At 37.7% G+C, this 23,405-nt stretch overlaps 1 protein-coding gene across 8 annotated transcripts in view; it reads left to right on the top strand.

The window, feature by feature from the left end:
* Positions 1-23,405, top strand: part of TTC27 (tetratricopeptide repeat domain 27) — a 301,971-nt gene that overhangs the window by 222,534 nt on the left and 56,032 nt on the right. For all 8 annotated transcript variants that reach the window (XR_002824887.1, XM_004369571.1, XM_023736184.1 and 5 more), the window contains 2 exons: positions 3,614-3,712; positions 16,081-16,133. Coding sequence is in view for 7 of the 8 variants with exons in the window: in XM_004369571.1 (XP_004369628.1) it covers positions 3,614-3,712; positions 16,081-16,133 (152 nt within the window). In the remaining variant the exon portion in view is untranslated. The remainder of the gene's footprint in view (positions 1-3,613; positions 3,713-16,080; positions 16,134-23,405) is intronic.

Here is a 23,405-nt window from a genome sequence, read left to right as displayed (position 1 = left end):
GTTTACCTGTGTTTTATTGACTATGTAAAGGCATTCCACTGTGTGGATCATAACAAATTATGGATAACATTGCAAAGAATGGGAATTCCAGAACTCTTAATTGTGCTTATGAGGAACTTGTACATAGATCAAGAGACAGTCATTCGAACAGAACAAGGGGATACTGCATGGTTTAACTTCAGGAAAGGTGTGCATCAAGGTCATATCCTTTCACTGTATTTATTCAGTCTGTATGCTGAGCAAATAATCTGAGAAGCTGGACTGTATGAAGAAGAATGTGACGTCAAGATTGGAGGAAGACTCATGAACAACCTGCGTTGTGCAGATGACACAACCTTGCTTGCTGAAAGTGAAGGGGACTTGAAGCACTTACTGATAAAGATCCAACACTACAGCCTTCAGTATGAATTACACCTCAACATAAAGAAAACAAAAATCTTCACAACTGGACCAGTAAGCAACATCATGATAAATGGAGAAAAGTTCTTACTTGTCAAAGGTTTCATTTTGCTTGGATCCACAGTCAACACCCATGGAAGCAGCAGTCATGAAATCAGATGACACATTGCACTGGGCATATCTGCTGCAAGAAATCTCTTTAAAGTGTTAAAAAGCAAACATATCACCTTAAGAACTAAGGTGTGCCTGACCCAAGCCGTGGGGTTTTCAGTTGCTTCATATGCATGTGAAAGCTGGACAGTGAATAAAGAAGAGCGAAGAAGAATTGATGCCTTTGAATTATGGTGTTGGTGAAGATCATTGAATATATAATGGACTGCCAGAAGAATGAACAAATCTGTCTCAGAAGAAGTACAGCCAGAATGCTCCTTAGAAACAAGGATGGTGAGACTTCGTCTCACATATTTTGGTTATATTATCAGGAGGGACCAATCCCTGGAGAAAGACATCATGCTTGGTAAAATAGAGGGTCAGTGAAGAAGAGGAAGACCCTCAACGAGATGAACTGACACACTGACTGCAACAATGGGCTCAAATATGGCAACGATTGTGAAGATGGTGCAGGACCGTGCAGTGTTTCATTCTATTGTACGTATGGTTGCAGTGAATCGGAATCTGCTCAACAGCACCTAACAACAACAAAACAGAGTTAAAAAGAGAGAGAGCCATTACATGATTTCAAAGAACAGGGTTTGTATAACCCATTATAATTGCATGTTATCAATAGATGAAAATCTAGCAGTTCATCTTTCAAGTAACAACAATAACCAGTGGTAAAAATAAAAGAGAACCATAATACTATGTATTAAATTAGGTCACCTGCCTGATTTTCATGAAATTTGCTTCAATTTCAAGACACTGGTTGCAAAACATTAACTTGTTACAAAAACTTGAAGGTGAATAGTAATCTCATTACCAGCCTGTTTTAGAGTAGATTTTAGCGACGTAACCTTTACAAATTTTGTTTTCAGGTTGATTAAAAAATGAAGTTCTTTATTTATGTCTTGAATTTACACTGCCTGTTTTTTTTATGTAAGGAGCCCTGGTGGTGCAGTTGGTAAAGCGACTGTTTACTGAAAGGTCGGTGGTTCGAAACCAGCGGGTCTGAGGGAGAAAAATGTGACAGTCTGCTTCTGTAAAGATTTACAGCCTTGGAAACCCTGTGGGGTCTCCAAGAGTCGGAACTGACTTGATGGCTGTGGATTTTGTTTTTTTTTATAACACATGCAAAATAGTATTGGCAAAAGTTCTTTGCTGATGGAGAAAGCAAGCAGGGCATGTGGCTTTTGAGTACCTTGAAGGCATTTCTCATTGCTCTTGATTTAGTCCTGGAATGAAGTGTTCTTCATTCTAAGTAAACGTGTTACCATAATTTATTGGATCCAAGTTGCCATCAATTGTAAGAGTCACCTTTATTTTAAGTACTGCTTTGGATAGGAAAAAAAAATTCTGTCAATAAATTCTGACATTTTAAAAAATTTTATCCATCTTTATTTTGCCTTCACTTTCTTTAAATTTTTGTTTTCAATTGTGGTAAATACATATGTAACAAATTGTTTGCTTTTTCAACATTCTTCATATGTAATTCAGCGACAAGCCATTAATATTTAAGATGCATTTTAGAGATATTAAATTCTGAAAAAAAGGTGCACCTTAGAGTTAATGAAATATGCTACATCAATTTTTTTTTTAAACATTCGGTGTGTTTGGAAGTTGGAGAGCGTGTTTCTTATACCCTAATTAGCATCAGACTTTAAGTCTTCTTAGAAAGTATCATCTTTAGTGGGTGTGTGGTTTGGTGCGTTAAAACTCTTCTCTTTTCATTTGATTCTAATTTTGAGTTGCTGGAAGTCCTTTGATTCGGAAAAGTGAACTTGTGTCTTTTAGTTTCAACCTAGTACTTCTGCATCTCCTAGCTCCCAGCACACACAGCTCACCCTCTTTTCAGCCAGTACCTATCCCTCTAACAAAGTCTGTTCTCCATAAAGGCTCCTAATAGCAGTTATTTATAGCCTCCTGTGAGTTCAAGGCAAAGTGTTAAATTGCCCAAGGATGTTTGCTTTTAAGCCTTATCTCTAATTATTGGCTAAAAATTTTTATTGATTTAAAGACCTTTCAGGCCTCAGCTAGCCACTTGGAACAAATCTTGTGGGAATGGCTGGGGGAGGAGGAAAGTGGGGACAGCTTCCTTCTCTGCCTCTGCAAAAAGGTTGTGGACAGATAACAGCACCTCATTTCCTTTCCCTCCCCAAAGTGTTCAACCAAATCTGTTGGCTGGCTCCCTGCCTTTGTACTGGAAGTCATTAAGAAAGTTGACTTCATTCTATGGCTGGCTTTACTACCTAAGCCTGAAACGAAAACAATCTTGAATTGTAAATAGCTACATTTATGAGTAATTTCATTGAATTTTTATCATTTTATCTTCCTTTTGATAAGGGCTATTGAATTTTAAGGAAACTCTGTGATATAAAGAATTCCTTTGTAATTTGAATAGCCACTTCTTAATTTACCTGTTTTCTCAATTTCAGTGTTTACAGATCTCTTTGACTCACATCAGGCTTTGCATTTTGAAAGACTGGTAGATTATGAGCCTACTTTTTCTAAATTACCTCCAGGCCTGCCTAAAGAGATACCGACTATGCTAGGGTGGTTTGGCTGTTGGTTAAACTGCAGAAGTACTTCTGGTTTAACTCGCAGGTGAAAGCAGAAATTTTTTCTTTTAAGTTTCTTTTTAAGGGTAGTATATTCATCAGTTGGGATTCTGCTGATACTCTGTGTACTTTTTAGTAGATACTCAGAAGAAATGTCAGGTTAATCCTAGGTTTATAAGATCAGGCTGCCATGTAAAAGTTTATAAACAGAGCTCCTCCTTGCATTCCTGGATTTACATTAACACAAAGAACCTTCTCAGCTAAAAGATGTACAGTGATATTGCACGTGCTTTCAGTGTTATATTAGCTTTGAAAATTATATGGAAAAAATCTCGTCTTCATTACTAAATTTCCTACATTTAATGTAATCTGTAAGGCAAATATTATATAGGTCTGCATTCGTTATAGTAGTGTATTTGTTGGTCATATCTTAAATAATTTTCCGATTGCATCCTATAAATGTATCTATGTGTTTAAATGACTTTAATGTTTGGTCTTTGCAGCTCGGGGTGTGGTTTTCTCTGGGCTGTGCCTACCTGGCCCTGGAAGACTATGGAGGTTCAGCAAAGGCGTTTCAGCGTTGTGTGACTCTAGAACCCGATGTAGGTTTGTTTGGTCTTCTTTCCTTATTTTAGCTCTTTAATATTCTCTACGTTGTAGAATTGTACTGTGCTTCAGAAGAGCAATTCCTCTTGTGTTAGAGGAAAACAATACCTTAGAAGGAAGGTCACACTTTAAGAGGTATATGATTTATAAATCTGGAAATCAAGTTGCTTCTCCTAAGCAACTTATTATTTTGAAATTTATTTTCATGGTTTTATTTAGGAAATAATTTTGATAAAACAATTTATTAGTTAAAAAGATACTTCACTGAAGTGTACAGCAAAGTATTGCTTATATTTTTTGTCATTCACTGACATATGCTGCCTTTGTGAATTATGTTATTGGAAAGTTTTTTTGCCATAGAATCTTTTTTTTATATTTAATTGCTTTATTTAGATATATTTCATATACCGTATGATCCATCCATTTAAAGTGTACAATTCAGTGATTTTTAGTATATTCAGAGTTGTACAACCATCACCACAGTCAGTTTTAGAACATTTTTATCACCTGTAAAAGAAACTCCTGTACTCATTAAGCAGTCACTTCACATTTATCGCCAGTCACCACCTCCTCCCCTTGTCAACACCCCCCAAACCTAGGCAGCCACTAAAGTATTTTCTGTCCCTTTAGATTTGCCTGTTCTGGACATTTCATATAAATGGAATCATACACTATCTCGTCTTTTGTGACTGGCTTCTTTCACTTACAAGGTTGTCAAGATTCATCCATGTTGTAGCATATGTTAGTACTTCATTCTTTTTTATGGCTGAATAATATTCCATTATATAGATGTGCCACATTTTATTTATCCATTCATCAGCTGATGGGCATTTGAGTCATTTCTACTTTTGGGCTATTATGAATAATACTGCTGTGAATATTTGTGTACAAGTTTTTACATGGACATATGTTTTCATTTCTCTTGGATATATACCTAGGAGTGGAATTGCTGGGTCTTATGGTAATTCTGTGTTTAACCTTTGAGGAACTGCCCTGTTGTCCACAGTGGTTGCACTATTTTACATACTCACCAGCAATGTATGAGCGTTCTAACTTCAAATCCTCGCCAACACTAGATGTTATCTCTGTTTTTGGTTATAGGCATTTTAGTGGGTAGGAATGGTATATCATTGTGGTTTTGACTTCCATTTCCTGCTGGCTAATGATGTTGACCATCTCTTCATGTGCTTAATGGCCATTTGTATATCTTCTTTGGAGAACGGCCTATTTACATCCTATGCCCATTTTTTTTTTCCCCCAGAGTGGCTATACCATTTTATTTTGTTGGTTGTAGTTTAAGTGAAAGTTTACATTTTAAGTTAGTCTCTTATACAAAAATTTATACATACATTGTTATGTGACCCTAATTGCTCTCCCTATACTGTGACAGCACACTCCTCCTTTCCACCCGTGATTTCCCATGTCCATTCAACCAGCTCCTAACCCTCTCTGCCTTCTCATCTCACCTCCAGACAGAAGCTGCCCTTTTGGTCTCATGTATCTACTTGAGTTAAGAAGCACCCTCTTCACGAGTATCATTTTATGTCCCACAGTCCAGTCCAATCTTTGTCTTACATGTTGGCATACAATTCCTCATAGTATTCTTTTATAATCCTTTTTTTTTTTTTTTTCTGTAAGGTTAATAGTTCCCTCTTTCATTTTTGATTTTTCTAGTTTGTGTCTTTAATCTTTTTTTTTTTTTCCTTGCTGAAGCTCTCTAAAGTTTTGTCAATTTTGCTAATTCCTTCAAAGAATCAACTTTTGTTTTCATTAATTTTCTCTATTTTTTCAACTTTCTATTTCATCAATTTTCACTCTAATGTTTGTTATTTAATTCCCTAGTATAGAGTGTTAATATCAGCATTCCACTAAAAGTATTTCTCTTGAGTACTTTTTTTTTTTTAAATTGTGCTTTAGGTGAAAGTTTACAGCTCAAGTTAATTTCTCATTCAAAAATTTATACACATACTGTTTTGTGACATTGGTTGCAATCCCCACGATATGACAGCACACTCCCCCTTTCCACCTCAGGTTGCCTGTGTCCATTCGTCCAGTTCCTGTCCCTTCCTGCCTTTTCATCTTGCTTTTGGACAGGAGCCGCCTGTTTAGCATTGTATATTTGATTGAACTAAGAAGCACCTTCCTCACATGTGTTATTTTTTTTGTTTTATAGGCCTGTCTAATCTTTGTCTGAAAAGTGGGCTTTGGGAATGGTTTCGGTTCTGGGTTAGCAGAGTGTCTGAGAGCCGTAGTTTCTGAGGTTCCTCCAGATTCTGTCAAACCATTAAATCTGGACTTTTTACATGCATTTGAATTCTTCTCTACATTTTTCTCCTGCTCATCCAGGACTTTCTGTTGTGTCCCTGTCAGGGTGGTCATTGGTGGCAGCCAGGCACCATCTAGTTCTTCTGGTCTCAGGCTGGTGAAGTCTCTGGTTCATGTGGTCCTTTAGTTCTTTGGGCTAGTATTTTCCTTGTGTCTTTGGTTTTCTTCATTCTCCTTTGCTCCTGGTGGAATGGGACCAATAGAACCAATATCTTAGATGGCCGCTCACAAGCTTTTAAGACCCCAGATGCTACTGACTGAAGTGGGATGATGTAGAATATTTTCTTTATAAACTGTTATGCCAGTTAACCTAGGTGTTCACTGATACTATGGTCCCCAGGCCCCAGCCATAGCTACTGTATCTCTCAAAGTGTTTGGCTGTGTCTAGGAAACTTCTGTGCTTTTGCTTTGGTCCAGTTGCGCTGACTTCCCCTGTATTGTCTGTTGTCTTTCCCTTCACTGAAGTTGACACTTGTCTACTATCTAGTCTAACTATCTAGTTAGTGATTTTCCCTTCCCCATCCTCCTGACCCTTCTTACCATCAAAGAGTGCTTTTTTCTGTGTACAGTCCTTTTCTTGAGTTCTTATTGTAGTGATCTCGTACAATATTTGTCCTTTTGTGACTGACTTATTTCACTCGGCATAATGCCCTCCAGATTCATCCATGTTGTGAGATGTTTCGAGGGTTCATCATTATTCTTCATCATTGCATATGTGTTCCATTATGTGTATGTACCCTATTTGTTTATCCGTTCATCTGTTGATGGGTGTTTAGGTTGTTTCCATGTTTTTGCTATTGTGAATAGTGCTGCAATGAATATGGGTGCGCATATGTTTGTTCATGTGACGGCTTTTATTTCTCTAGGGTGTATTCCTAGAAGTATGGTATTTCTATTTCTAGCTTTTTAAGGAAGTGCCATATCGTTTTCCAAAGTGGTTGTACCTTTTTACTTTCCCACCAGCAGTGCATAAGAGTTCCAATCTCCCCAGAACCTCTCCAACATTTGTTATTTTGTGTTTTTTGAATGAGCGCTACTGTTGTCAGGGTGAGATGGTATCTCAATGTAGTTTTGATTTGCATTTTTCTAATGGCTAGCGATCACGAGCATTTCTTCATGTGTTAGCCACCTGAATGTCTTCTTTGGTGAAGTGTCTGTTCATATCCTTTACCTGTTTTTATATTGGCTTATTTGTCTTTTGTTGTTGAAGTTTTACAGTATCTCATACGTTTTAGAGATTTGACCATTGTCAGTTATGTCGTAGCCAAAATTTTTTTTCCAGTCTGTCAGTTCTCTTTTTTACTCTTTTGGTGAAGTCTTTTGATGAGCATACGTGTTTGATTTTTAGGAGCTCCCAGTTATCTACTTTTTCTTCTGGTGTTTGTGCATTTTTAGTTATGATTTGTATACTATTTATGCCATGTATTAGGGCCCCTAGCATTGTCCGTATTTTTTCTTCCATGATCTTTATCATTTTAGATTTTATATTTAGGTCTTTGATCCATTTGGAGTTAGCTTTTGTGTATGGTGTGAGGTATGGGTGCTGTTTCTTTTTTTACGGATTAATATCCGGTTATGCCAGCACCATTTGTTTCCCCATTTAACAAGCTTTCGGCTTTTGTCATATATCAGCTGCTCATGGATGGGTGGATTTACATGTGGGTTCTCAATTCTGTTCCATTGGTCTATGTATTTGTTGTTGTTCTAGTACCAGACTGTTTTGACTACCATGGTGGTATAGAAGATTCTAAAGTCAGGTAGTGTAAGGCCTCCCAGTTTGTTCTTCTTCTTCAGTAATACTCTACTTATCTGGGACCTCTTCCCTTTCCATATAAATTTGATGATTTGTTTCTCCATCTCATTAAAAAATGCTGTTGGAATTTGGATCGGGATTGCATTGTATCTGTAGATCGCATTGGGTAGAACTGACATTTTCACAATGTTGAGTCTTCCTATACATGAGCATGGTATGTTTTTCCACTTATGTAGTGTCTTTTGGTTTCTTGCAGTAGTGTTTTGTAATTTGCTTTGTATAGGTCTTTTAGGTCCCTGGTTAAATTTCATCGTAAGTACTATGCCTTCTTGGGGGCTATTGTAAATGGTAATGATTTTGTGATCTCGTTTTTGAAGTTCTCTTTGTTGGTTTAGAGGAATCCTACTGATTTTTGTATGTTTATCTTATATCCTCCTACTTTGCTGAAATCTTCTATTAGTTCCAGTGTTTTTCTTGTAGATTCTTTGGGGTTTTTTGTGTATATCATCTGTGAATAGGGATAGTTTTAACTCTTCCTTACCAATCTGGATGCCCTTTATGGCTTTTTCTTGTTTTATTGCTCTAGCTAGGACCTCCAGCAAAATGTTGAATAAGAGTGGTGACAGAGGACATCTTTGTCTGGTTCCCATTCTCAAGGGGAATGCTTTCAGTCTCCCTCCATTGAGAATGATGTTTGCTTTTGGCTTTGTATAAATGCCCTTAATTATGTTGAGGAATGTCCTTTCTGTTCCTATTTTGTTGAGAGTTTTTATCATGAATGGGTGTTGGAGTTTGTCAAACACCTTTTCTGCATCGATTGATAAGATCATGTTGTTCTTTTGTTTTATTTATATGGTGGATTACGTTAATTGATTTTCTAATGTTGAACCATCCCTACATATCTGCTGTGAATCCCGCTTGATCGTAATGTATTATTTTTTTGATGTGCTTTTGAATTCTATTGGCTAGAATTTTGTTGAGGATTTTTGCATCTATGTTCTTAAGGGATGTTGATCTGTAGTTTTCTTTTTTTGTGATGTGTTTACCTGGCTTTGGTATCAGGGTTTTGCTGGCTTTATAGAATGAATCTGAGAGTATTCCTTCCTTTTTTATGCTCTGAAATAGCTTTAGTAGTATTGTTAACTCTTCTCCAAAAGTTTGGTAAAATTCTCTAGTGAAGCCATCCGTGCCAGGGCTTTTTTTTGTTGGAAGTTTTTTTTTTTTTTTTTAATTACCTCTTCAGTATCTTCTTTTGTTATGAGTTTATTTAGTTTTTGTACCTCAGTTTATGTTAGTTTAGGTAGGTAGTATGTTTCTAGAAATTTGTCCATTTTCTCTAGGTTTTCACATTTGCTGGAGTACAGTTTTTCATAGTGTTCTGTTGTGATCCTTTTTATTTCAGTTGAGTTTGTTGTGATATCACCCACCTCATTTCTTATTCAGGTTATCTGCTTCCTCTCCTGTTTTTCTTTTGTCCGTTTGGTCAATGGTTTGTCAATTTGGTTGATCTTTTCAGAGAACCAACTTTTGGTCTTGATTCTTCCAATTGTTTTTCTGTTCTCTGTTTCATTTGTTTCTGCTCTAATCTTTATTATATCCCTTCTTCTCGTACCTGAGGGCTTCTTTTGCTTCTTTCTTTCTATTTGTTTGAATTGTAGGGTTAATATTTTGATTTTGTCCCTTTTTTCTTTTTTGATGTGTGTGTTTATTGCTATAAATTGACCTCTAAGCACTGCTCTTGCTGTGTCTCAAAGGTTTTGGTAAGATGTGTTTTCATTCTCATTTGATTCCGTGAATTTCTTTATTCCATCCTTGATTTCTTCTATAACCCGGTAGTTTCTAAGCAAGGTGTTGTTCAGTTTGCATGCATTTGATTTTTTTCCTTGCTGTTTCTGTTATTGATATCTACTTTTATGGCATTATGATCAGTAGAGATACTTTGTATTATTTCAATGTTTTTGATTTTTTTAAGGCTTGCTTTGTGGCCTAAAATGTGGTCTATCCTGGAGAATGTTCCGTGGGCATTGGAAAACAATGTATACTTTGCTGCTGTTGGGTGGAGTGATCTATATATGTTTATGATATCAAGTTTGTTAATTTTGGCACTTAGATCTTCTGTGTCGTTATTGAGTTTCTTTCTAGATGTTCTGTCCTTCATCAAGAGTGGCGTGTTGAAATCTGTTACTATTATCGTGGAGCTGTCTATTTCTCTTTTCAGTGCTGTTAAGAGTTTGTTTTATGTATTTTGGATCCCTGTCATTGGGTTCGTATATATTTATTATGGTTATGTCCTCTTGGTGTATTGACCCTTTAATCATTGTGTATTGTCCTTCCTTATCCTTTACAGTGGATTTTGCTTTAAAGTCTATTTCGTTGGAGATAATGTTGCCACTTCTGCTCTTTTTTTGGTGGTTGTTTGCTTGATATATTTTTTCCATCCTTTGAGTTTTAGTTTGTTTATGTCTTTGTGTCTAAGGTGTGTCTCTTTTAGACAGCATGTAGATGGATCGTGTTTTTTATCCATTCTGCCACTCTCTGTCTCTTTACTGGTGCATTTAGGCCATTTACATTCTGTGTAATTATTGATAGGTATAAGTTTATTGCTGTCATTTTCTTTTTCTTTTTTTTTTTGGTGTGGTGTTTACAATTTCTTTGTTCCACTTAATTTTCTGTGCTGAGTTCTTTTCGTTTATATACTTTCTTTTCATCTTTTTCATTATTGTTGATTTTTTGTTTGCTGGGTCTTTATGTTTTTCTTCTTTCTTACCTTGTTGGGTAGGTGTGTTAGCTTCATTCATGGTTATCTTAAAATTTACCTTTATTTTTTCTAAGTTTAAACCAGTCTTTTATTTTTTGATATTGCCTTTACTTCCTTTCCATCTGGAAGTTCTATGACTACACTGTTTATTCCCTATTTTTTGTTTTGATGTTGTCATCGTTTATGTATTGACATCTCTGGTTCCCTATTTTCAGTCTTTTAGCTTTGGTTTGTTTTTGTGAATTCCCCATCCGGATTGTTAACTGGTTGATCTGTCCTGTGTCCTAGTCTTGTATTGTTGTCCGATGTTGGTTCTTGTGATGGTTAAGATTGTGTGTCAACTTGGCTGGGCCATGATTCTCCGTGTTTTAATGTAATCACTCCCATGATTGAATATACCGTGAGTAGCCAATCAGATTAAAGGGAGTCTCCTTGGGGGTGTGGCCTGCATCTGTATATAAGCAGATGTTCTGGCTTTTTGCTCTCTCTGGATCCTGCAGCTGCTTCCTGTTGTCTCATCTTCTGTTTTTGGGACTTGAGCTGTCAGCTTATCTGCCAAACCTGGGATTCGTCAGTCTGCACAGCCTGTGAGTGGGAGCCCTGCTCTCCAACCTTCTGATCTTGGGCTTGCCAGCTTCTGCAGCAACAATAAGTTATTTTATTTATTTATTTGTTGTATTTTTGTTTACTGCTTCCTGTATTTTTGTTTTGTTTTGATATGCCCAAGTAGGCTGGGTGTGTGAGATACTTTGGGTGTAGACGTCTTTGAAGCTGTCATGTCCTGTCTCCAGGTGGTCAGAGCAGCTACTAGATGTGTGAGCCCGGGAGTCTGTTCACTTTTGTTGCAGGGGTGCGGCTATTCAAGTCACAGGTGTCCAGGTTGTTGGTCACCGAGTGTGTGATGTAGACTTTCACCTACAATCCTAGGCTTGCAGGGCTGCGTGGGGGTGTTCAGAGCAGGCACAGGTCTCTGGCTGTAGTGGGGGTGCTATGTGTGGGACAAGGCAGGGGGCTGTCAGCTGCCCCAGGGTGCCTGGGTGGAGGGCGTGTCCTTTTCCGCTAGAGAGCGTAGTGGGGGCGTGAGTAATGCAGCTGGTCCTTGGGCGCCTGGTGCTGTTGGCTGGAGGGACTAGGAGGCTCCATTAATTCTCAGACTCCTGTCCTGGGTGGCTAGATGGTGTGAGTGTTACTGCAGGCCCTCAGGCCCCAGGTGTGGGTGGGTGGGGCCCCTGTTTATTTGGCTGGGTGGTGTAGAATCTGGAGCTTTCCCTTGGCTGCTGCAGGTAGAAGTGGGCTTCAGGTGTATGCTCTGCTGTTTTATGCTACTGAGGGTGTGAGGTGTTGAATCCAAACTCAAGGGGCTGGGCTGCGTGAAGGGCACTGCAAGTCTGTGGGCCCCTTACACTGGTGGCTGGACAAAGGGGCAGGACCTCCTACTGGCCCTGAGTTCTAGGCTCAGGGGGTGTGGTGGTGTTTAATGCCCCAGACTGGAGCAGGGTAGAGGGTGGGTGAGGGGAAGAAGTGCTTCTTTATTGTGACGCTTGAGGACGGGGAGGGGGTTATTTTGTCTAAGTTAAGTTAGAAGCTTAACTTAACTTTCACAGGTCTGGTGTCACTCCTTCTTGGTTCTGGAGGTACGTGCAGATTCGCTGCTGCTTGGCAACACCCGATGTGGTGGTCCTTGGCTTTGTATGTTGCTGCTTGCCTCAGCCTGTGTGTGCTGCACAGACTCAGCTAGCAGGGCACTGGCGATTCTATGATCTGAACTTCCTCTTTTCCACAGCTTGTGAAATGTCTCTCCCTTTACCTGCCACTAGGTCTGATTCTTCAGCTTTGTTTTTGATGATTAGGGTTCCTAGATTGTCATATATATTCGATTCACTTGTTTTTTTGGGTCTTTGTTGTCTCAGGAAGACAGGAAGCGTCTGTTTATTCTGCCATCGTGGGCCCTGCCTCCTCTTGATGTACTCTTAAGGTATTGCAGTTAACCAGCCTTCATAAATGTCTAAGTAACTAAGTTAGCTTGCCTGAGTGTAAGAACAGAATGGGCTACTAATGTACTGAGAAGCATTTATTTAACGGAGTCTTGGCATTTGATATTTAGCTTTTATCTCAGAGTCAGACCAAATATCTGAATATTTGAAATGGAATTCCAGTGCCACCCACTTTTTGTCTCTTTTTCATTCTTTATGTGCTATGTAATATAAAGGCAGTGTGCAAATCTCATCAGTTTTCACAAGTGCCTACTGCTGTCTAATTCATGCCTCTTTCAAAAGATAGAACACACCAATCATCTCTGAAAGCTTCCTTGTGTCCCACCTTCCCTCACTCCATGCTCCCATTGAGTGCCATTGTTCTTAATTTTTTTTTTTTTGGTCATACATTAGCTTTGGTGGTTCGAGTGCTTCATATAAGGAAATCCACAAAGAAATTACAGTTCACATCGTAATGGAAATTTTCCTTTTCTTCCTTGTTTGCTAAGAGTTTTTGTCCTGGATGTGTATTAGATTTTGTGAAATGCCTTTTTCTGTGTCAGTTGAGATAATCATATAATTTTTCTCATTTATTCTGTTAATGTGGTGAATTATATTGATTTTTGAATATTGAAACAACCTTGCAGTCCTGGCATAAATTTTACTTGGTCATGATGTATTATCCACATTAAATATTGTTAGACTTGACCTGCTAATATTTTAAAGATTTTTGTTTCTGTGATTTATGAAAGATAATTTGCTGTAATTTTCTTTATCTGTAATGTCCTTGTTTGGTATCAGACCTCATAGAATGAGTTTTTTAATTTCCAAATATTTGTTGATTTTCTTAAGATGATGTTTTATTATTTCTAATTTAATTCTGTTGTGGAATTAAAATCTGTATGATTTAAATAAATCAAAATTTATTGTGACTTGTTTTATGGGTCAGCATATGGTCTGAATATTCAACATGCACTTGAAAATAATGTGTGTTTTGCAAGTGTTTAGTGTAGTGCTTGATAAATGACAATTATTTAAGCTGGGTGATAGTGTTGCTCAAACATTTTATGTCCTTACAGATTATCTGTCTACTTGTTTCTTTCAGTACTTTAAAATTGTTCCATTGTGTTTTGGCTTAATTTTTTTTTTTTTTAATTGAGAAATCAGCTATCATTATTACCATATTTCCCCTGCACACAATATGTCTTTTTTTTTCCTTCTAGAAGTTTTTAAGATTCCCCCCCCCCCTTTTTTTTTTAAGCAATTTAATTATTATGTGTTTTGTTTGTACGTACGCTGTTTGGGGCTGATCGAACTTTTTGGATCCATGGGTATATAGTTTTATTAAATTGGGAAAAATTTTGACCAGTATGTCTTCAGATATTTTTACTGCTCTCTCTCTTCTTTCTCTGGTTTCAAGTATGTTACAACACTTACATTGTACTACAGATCCTTGAGTCTCTATTTATTTGTTCTTTTTGCTGTAGTTTCTGTACTTCAAATTGGATAGTTTTTATTGCTGTATCTTAAAGTTTAGAGATTTTTTTTTCCTTCTGCTGTATCCAATCTGCAGTGAAACCTATCCATTGAAATTATCTTTTCAGACAATGTATTTTTTTAGTTCTAGAATTTTCATTTGGTTCTTTTTATGGTTTTCATGTATCTACAAAGATTCCCCAACTGTTTCCTCATTACGTTCATGTTTTCCTTCAAATCTCTGAACATGTTTATAATAAACCAAAAAACTAAACGCCTTGCCGTCAAGTCAATTCTGGCTCATAGAGACCCTATAGGACAGAGTAGAACTTCCTCATAGGGTTTCCAGGGAGCAGTTGGTTGATTTGAACTGCCAGCCTTGGTTAGCAGCCAAGGTCTTAATCACTGTGCCACCAGAGCTCTTTTATTTCTGAGTCTGTTTTTATTAACTGATGTGGATGGAATTTTCCTACTTTTCCATGTGTGTAGCAATTTTTAATTGTATTCTATGCATTGTGGATTCTATGTTATTGAGTTTCTGGATTTTGTTGTCTTCTTTTAAGAAGTGTTGAGTTTTTATTTTGGCATTCAGTTCATTTTCTTCTGGCTCAGCTTGATTTTAAGCTTTGTTATGCTATGTCTAGAATTGTGCTTAGTTTAGGATTATAATAACCCTTCTCTAAGATTTGGGTGGTAAGAAAGGTTAAGCACTCCACTACTAGCTGAAAGGTTGGTGGTTTGAATCCACCCAGAGGTGTCTTAGAAGACTGACCTGGCAATTTGCTTCTGAAAGGTCACAGCCTTGAAAACCCTATGGAACAGTTCTGTTCTGCATACATGGGGTCGTCATGAGTCAGAATCAACTTGACGGCAGCTAACAGCAACAAGATGGAGCCTTTTTGGGGTAGGAACTGAATGCCACAGGTGATCTAAAAGAACTCTCTAATCTGGTTGGTTGGAATTTGAATAACTCCTAGCACTGTATGACCTCCAAAATCTCCATTCAGGTCACAGCCTCCTGGTAGTTGTTCTTTGTTAGGCCTTTAGGAGTTTTGCTCTGTACACTTGCAGCTTAGTAGTCAGCCAAGGACTCGAGTCACTTATTGATGTTTCTGGAGCTTATTTTCTTCACAGATCCGTTTTCCTTGGCCACTCACCCTGTAAATTAACACAGCTGCTTTTTCAGCCCTGAACGCTAATCCTGTTTTCCTTATATCAGTGAGACTTGCCATGCTTTGTTTGGTTTCTCCCTCACTGTGCTGCAGCCCTGAAGGTGCACCTAGACAGAAGGCGAGGTTAATTGTTAAGACACCTCAGTTGTTTCCCTTTTCTCAGAGATCATAGTCCTGTTATGTCCGTTGTACAGTCTCTCAAAAGGAGTTGTTTCCATGTTTTGTCCACTTTGTAGATTGTTAATGGTGAGAGAACTAGTCTAATAATAACTTTGCCATGTCTGGAAGTGGAGGTCCAGTGCCACTTAATTTTTGAATCATGTGTGGAACTTGAGAACTACATAGTCTGTATTTTATAAAGAATGGAACAAAAAGGATAGCAAAAAAGTATAATTTATACCATTCTTATTAGAATTAACATTTATATAACGGCTTTAATTTATTTTTGTCATTGGTAAGAATAGTTCTACCTCAATTGTAGGATGTTGATTGATGAAATACTTAGTGATACCACTGAAGAATATATACTCACTCATTAATTTTCCTATCTGATGAAAGATGATAACAAAATAAGCAAAGCCTTTTAAGTTAGAGAAAACAATATTCTGCATTATCTTAGATTTGTAATAAATTTATATATTAAGTACATTATGTTGTAATTTGAATTTGGAAATATGTCCGAATCAGTGCTATAATAATTATATCATTTAGTTGACTATTTTTGTGACTTTCTTATTTTAAATTATAAAAATTAACTTTAATTTTCTCATAAAACTTTAAGCATTCCTTATTGAATACTGTGATTATAGAGCACATATTGAAATGGGAAAATATGTTGTATTTTTGGTTTCAGCAATTATTTTACCTAAATGAGAATCATCTGTAACTGTGTTCCCTATCATTTCAGAATGCTGAGGCTTGGAACAATTTATCAACTTCCTATATCAGATTAAAACAGAAGTAAGTAGATCACACAGATATGAAGAACTTTGTTCCAAATTAAATAAACTGAGATTCTCTCCAACTTAACACTGAAACATTATACCTTGCTCTTTATCTTTTTCCTTTGCTCACCCATATAATCGAGTTAGAATGCCTTAATATAGCCCTCTGAATTTTAAGTCTATATTTTTAAAGACATGTAATATGTAATAAAATAAGAAATATTACTTAAAATACTGAAGTTTTGTATCTAAATTCGATTAAATAATGAAAGCAAGCATGCTTTAGTTGGTTGACTCAATTGATAAATTCTTTTTGGTAGCTTGCTGTGCACTAGACAGTATTGAGAAATGTAAATAGTATGAACCAGTGTCTTCAGGGAGTGTAGGTTGAAAAAACAAAATATTATGCCATATTATTTAAATATTAATTAGCAGTATGTGGTAAGTATCAAACGAAAAATACAAAGAGGGCTATAATAATAGTAGGTGATATTTTTAGAGGACTTATAATGTGCAGTCATTTAGTCCTGTGAGAATATTAGAAGGGATAAGGTATATGATTCTGAGTCAGAAATGCTTCTGACAGAATGTTGGACTCAAGTTTAAATTTGAAGGATGGGTAGAGGGGACAAGGGAGAGTCTTTCAGGCAGTGGGAATAATGTGGTCAACTTCAGAGTGACAGGAATGAATGTAGTGTTTTAGGAGACAGGAAGTAAGATAGTCCAGTTATGGAGTACAGTGGATCTATCATGACAGCAGTATAGTGAGAGAAAGGTAGGTTGGGGCCAAATTGCAGAGTGTTCTGGTTATCTGACTAACAAGTTGAGACTATTCTGTTGGCAATAGGAAGCCAGAGATTTCAGTGGGGGTAACTTCATGAAGAAAGAAACTCTTTAGGAAATCGTATCTGGTGACAGTGTGAGACAGACTAGAAAGGAAACTGGAAGCTGGGAAAACAGTTAAGAGACAGCTGGTGTAACAAGCCAGGCATGAGATAACTAGAGTGGAAAAAGGGGGGGCAGATGCCAAACAGTTTGTAAGGGGACAATCAACAGGGCTTATTGACTAGCTATAGAAAGTGAAGGAAAAGAAAGAGACAAGGATTACTGTTGCTAGAGTTTTAATTAATTAAAAGATGTTCATATTTCCATTTTTATTTGGCCTTATTTTTAGACTTTATTTTTCTTTGTGGAATCACAAGATATTTCTGAAGGCATTGTTAAACCCGTGTTATGCTGAGATCATGAAATGCTTCCTCTGGTCTTGGAAGACAGGCTACATAAATACAGTACTGTTTGTTCTATCCTTCCCTTTAGTAAATAATAAATATGTTCTTGATTTCAGTGGATTGTGTTAAAACTCACTGGAGACCATTTTGGTTTAAAGCAAGGGGTGGGGGAGGTCCTTATCATAGTTGTAGAATGAGCTCAGTGAGTTTTTCTAGTAACCCTGATAATTCTGTACACAGTGGGGCTTTTGATATTATACCTTGTCTTCAGCTTATTAATCTTATGAACTCTGCTGTCTGTCTTAGGGGTTCTTGCACGTTATTCCTCAGCCTCTTTTAGTGCCTTCTTGTCTTCCTGTAGCTCCATGAATAGGTTTTTGTGTAAAAGTGATGTTATACGGTCAGAGGTAAATCACTCCTTTATTCTTGCCTTTTTACTCTTTCATTTCTTGGCTGCTGTTCTAGACATGGCTAATTTTTGACTCATATGAGATTATTACTCAGAAGTAAATTATTATTGCTCCTCTCAAAAGAATCTTACCCATGCCTTAAAATGGCCCATTAAACTGTCTCATTTATCCCTTTGCTATCACCAGGTTCTCCACCAAAGTTCCCTTTTCACTATTTCATCCAATTGCCCTACCAGTTCCCTTGGGAATATTTCCCATTTTTGGATATATATAACTTTCGGAGTGCAGTATCTCTACCATAGTGGGGTTGATTAATCTTAAAGATAAAGCTCCTTATAAAGAAGCTATATTTATCAAAAATGAGAAAAGAATTCAGTACTTCATAAATTTTGAGGCTAGGAAGTTATGATGATTGGATGGGAGAACATGTAGGAAAAAGGATATTCCTCTTGGTGTGGATTGCTTGCTGCTTGTTGAGTTCTTTTCCAATAGGATGATGTCACTCCCATTCCCTATGTGGGTGGGAGAACTAGGGAGTCTCAGTCCACCACTGTTGAAATCAGTTGCTGTTACATGGGAAGTGGTATGGGGGGAGTCGAATAGAGAAAGGAAAAAAATCCCATAGCAATACATGGCTGAATTTGAAGAAGTGTTAGAGCAAATGCAACTTCATTTTTAACCATAAAGGACAGGGGGTCAAAGGATAAATGAAATCAGTACATTCTATAACAACTTTAGGGGAACTGTTGTATATAGAGAATAAAAATTAAACTGTGAAGGTGGAGCCAACATGGCACTATAAACCGAAGTACCATGTGGTTCCTCTGCAGCAAAGACCTGAAAAACTAAGTAAAAAGATGCAAATGTTGGTCCTGGAACCCTAAGCATCAAATAAAGGGATAAAGAACTAGATCAAGGACTGAATGGAAGAAGAAACTGATGGAGAACAGAGAACGAGGAGAGCTATGGAGTGGAGGTCCCCTGCCAGCTAACACCACACAGCTTTGCCATCTTGGAGCACAACCAGCAATGACCTCAGACAAGGAGTATAGGGAGGCAACTTCATGAAGCCCCCAGTAGGAGACAGAGCACCCGGTAACCAGAGAAACACACTTTCCTGCCCCTCACCCTTCTGCCCTGTACACTGCCTCTGCTGCTTCCTAATGGGCCATGGCCACTCAACTGGAGAGACACCAGCATACAGCCAACCCGGGTCTGCCCTGCCCCCACCCACCAGCTCCTGCCACATTGCCGTTTTTTTTCTTTTCTCATTTCCCTTTCTTCCTTTTCTTTCTGCCTCCCACCTAGACCTGTGCACTGCCTCCACCCCTTCCTGATAGGCCATGCTGTGCCACTCGATTAGAGAGACACTGGCTTGCAACTGCCCCGGATCTGCCCCACCCCCACTAGATGGCTCCCTCAGTGCCATTTTTTTCTCTCTCCCTGTCTTCCTTTTCTTTCTCCCCCCCTAGCCCCATGTGCCACCTCCACCTCTTTCCGATGGGCTGTGTGACGCTGCCCAGTGAGAGAGAGACCAGCTTGCCACCACCACGGTTCTTCCCCACCCTCACCAGCCAGCTCCCTCAGTGCCATATTTTTTTTCCTCTTTTCCTTTCTTCGTTTTCTTTCTCCTTCCCACCTAGCCCTGTGTGCCACTTCCACCCATTCTTGACAGGCCATGTCATGCCCCTCAGCTAGAGAGCCACTGGCACACAGCTGCCTCAGGTCTACCCTGCCCACATGCTGCACTCCTGCCACACTGACATTTTTTTTCTTTCTTTTTCTTTGTGTACCTTTCTTCATTTTCTTTCTTCCTCCCACCTAGCTCTATATACCACCTTGACCCTGTCCTACTGGGCCACGCCTCGCTACCTCGGCTAGAGAGCCGCCAACCCATGGCCGCACCAGGTCTGCCCCACCAGCTCCTGCCACTCCACCAATTCTTTTTTGCTTTTGTTTCTATTCTTTCTTTTCTTTCACCTTCCCACCTAGCTCTGCACTTCACATCCCCTCCCTTCCAATTGACTCTCGCATCTGCCCTGCCACTACTCGCCAGCCCACGCTGCCAAACGAACATACAATCAATAAATAATATCTAATGTCTTGGAGACAGCAGACAATATCAAAACATATGAATAAGCCAGACAAGATGGCTCCAGAAAGTGACAAAGAATCAGATGACCTTCTGGTAGAAGAAGAGGCATGGAACTACCTGAAATGGAGTTCAAAAGACTAATATTTAGGGCTCTCCAAGAAATTAGGGAAGAGATCAAGGCAAACACAGGCAAAACCAAGGAAAAAATAGACAAAATAATGAAAAATACAGACAAAACCAACAAAAACATAGCCAAAATCAAGAAAAACACAGACAAAGCAATAAAAAAAAATCAGGCGAATAATGCAAGAACAAAACATCAAAATTAATAAGCGATTAGAAATCATACAAAAACAGCAGCTAGAAATCAAAACATAAACAAAATTTCAGAAACGGACAACTCAGTAGAAAGTTTTAGGAGCAAATTTGAAACAATGGAAGACAGAATCGGTAAGATTGAAGACAAATCTATGGATACCACTTTGAGGAAAAATCAAAGAAAAGAATGAATTAAAGTGAAGAAAACGTTAGATTTATGTGGGACACAATGAAAAGCAAAAATATGAGCATGATCGGAGTTCGATAACAGAAGGACAAAATGGAAAACACAGAGAAGATTGTTGCAGATTTCCTGGCAGAAAACATTCCAAATATCAGGAAAGATGAAAAACTGACTATCCAAGAAGCTCAGCGAACCCCATATAGGATAGATCCTAAAAAAAAAAGTCACCAAGACGCATCATATTCACACTTGCCAAAATGAAAGATAAAGAAAGAATCCTGAGAGAAGCTTGAGAAAAACGATATCACTTACAAAGGGGACACAATAAGACTAAGTTCTGATTACCTCACAGAAACTATGCAGGCAAGAAGGCAGTGGGATGACATATGTAAAATCTTTAAAGAAAAAACTGCCAACCAAGAATAATACATCCTGCAAAACTCTCTCTCAAATTCAATAATGAAATTAGAACATTTCCAGATAAACAGAAATTAAAAGAATTCACAAAAACCAAACCAAACTTGCAAGAAATATTAAAAGGGGTCCTTCAGTTAGAGAACCAACAACATCAGACAACAAATGGGGTCTAGGACACAGGAATCATCAGCCAGATACCAACCTAGATAAAGAACTCTCAATAATAAAACAAAGCAGAGACTTAAAACAGGAAAACAGATCTCAATGTGTAAATGACGACAACATCAGAACAAGAAAAGAGGAATAAATGGTATACATGTAGAACTTTCAAATGGAGACAAGTCAAGGTGATATCAGGTAATAAAAGAGTGGTTCAAACTTAGGAAGAAGATAAAGGTAAATTTCAAGGTAATCACAAAAAAAGTTAAACCTACTCATCAGGATAAAAATAAAGAAAAACATAAAGATTCAGTAAACACAGAATCTGCAATAATGAAAGAAAAGAAAATCGAAAACAAAAGGAACTCAGCACAGGACAGTAAGAGGAACAAAGAAAACATCACCACCACAAAAAAAAGCACAACAATATGACAGAAATAGACTCATACCCATCGATAATCATACTGAATGTAAATGGTTTTAAAGCGCCCATAAAGAGACAGAGAGTGGCAGCAGAATGGATAAAAATCATGACCCATCAATATGCTGTCTACAAGAGACACATCTTAGACACAAAGACATAAATTTATTAAAAATCAAAGGATGGGAAAAAATATATCAAGCAAGTGGTAACCATAAAAGGGGAGGAGTGGCAATAATAATCTCAGATAAAATAGACTTTAAGGCAAAATCAACAATAAAAGACAAGAAAGGACATTATATAATGATTAAAGGGACCACCAAGAAGACATAACCCTAATAAATATATACACACCCAACAAAAGGGTGCCAAATACATAAACATTAACAGCACTGAAAATAAAAACAGACAGTTCCACAATAATGGTAGGAGACTTTAACACATGACTCTCGGTACAGGACAGAAAATCTAGAAAGAAACTCAACAGAGATAAAGAAGATATAAAGGCCAAAATCGAACAACTGGACCTCATAGACATATATAGAACACTCTATCCAATAGCATCAAAGTCTACATTCTTTTCCAATGTACATGATACATTCATCAGAATAAACCACATTTTAGTCCACAAAGCAACTCTAAATAAAATCTTAAACATAGAAATAATACAAAGCATTCTCTCTGATCACAATATCATACAAGTAGAAATCAAAACTAGGAAGAGCAAGGATAAAAAAATCAAATAGATGGAAGCTGAATAACACCTTTCTTAAAAACAACTTGGTAATAGAAGATATCAAAGAGGGAGTAAAAAAATTCTGGGAATCAAATGAGAGTGAAAACACATCATGCCAAAACCTTTGGGACACAGCATAGGCAGTGCTCAGAGGTCAATTTATAGCAATAAATGCACACATCAGAAGAGAAGAACAGGCCAAAATCAGAATGTTCTCCCTACACCTGACACAAATAGAGAGCAGCAAAAGAAGCCTACAGGCACCAGAAGAAAGGAAATAATAAAGATTAGAGCAGAAATAAATGGAGAAACAGAAAAACAATAGAAGGATTCAACAAGACCAAAACTTAGTTCTTTTAATAGATCAACAAAATTGACAAACCATTGCCCAAATTGAAAAACAGGAGAGGAAGCAAATAACTCAAGTAGGAAATGACATGAGGGCCATTACAACATACCCAACTGAAATAAAAAGGATCATAAAAGAAAACTATGAAAAATTGAACTCCAACAAATTTGAGAACCTAGAGGAAATGGAGGCCTTGGTGGCAAAGTGGTTAGGCATTTGGCTTAAGTCAGCAGTTCAAATCCGCGAGTCGCTCCTTGGAAACCCTATGGGGCAGTGCTACTCTGTCCTATAGGGTCACTATGAGTTGGAATCGACTCAACGGCAATAGGTTTGGATTTTTTGGTTTGGTATAATCCTATACATAGAGAACACCAGAGATTCTCCGAAAAAACTACTAGAACTACTAGAAAGATTCAGCAGAGTAACAAGATACAAGATCAACATACAAAAATCAGTTGGATTCCTATACACCAACAAAGAGAACTTTGAAAAGGAAATCAAGACAACAATATCATTTATACTCACCCCTAAAAAATATAAAATACTTAGGAATAAGTCTAACCAGGGACATAAAAGACCTATACAAAGAAAACTACAAAACACTACTGCAAGAAACCAAAAGAGACCTACATAAATGGAAAAACATACCATGCTCATGGATAGAAAGACTTAACATTGTGAAAATGTCAGTTCTGCCCAAAGCGATCTACAGATATGATACAATCCCAATACAGATACCAACAGCATTGTTTAACGAGATGGAAAAACTAAACATTAACTTTGTATGGAAAGGAAAGAGGCCCTGGATAAGTAAAGCGTTATTGAAAAAGAAGAACAAAGTAGGAGGCCTCACGCTACCTGATCTCAGAACCTACTGTACAACCACAGTAGTCAAAACAGCGTGGTACTTGTACAATGACAGACATGTAGACCAATGGAACAGAATTAATGACCCTGGCGTAAATCCATC

The sequence above is a fragment of the Trichechus manatus genome, unplaced genomic scaffold, assembly GCF_000243295.1.
Source record: "Trichechus manatus latirostris isolate Lorelei unplaced genomic scaffold, TriManLat1.0 scaffold00005, whole genome shotgun sequence".
In the NCBI taxonomy this organism is placed as follows: domain Eukaryota; kingdom Metazoa; phylum Chordata; class Mammalia; order Sirenia; family Trichechidae; genus Trichechus; species Trichechus manatus.
Note: the sequence above shows the minus strand (reverse complement) of the source record. Positions and strands in the feature narration are given on the sequence as shown.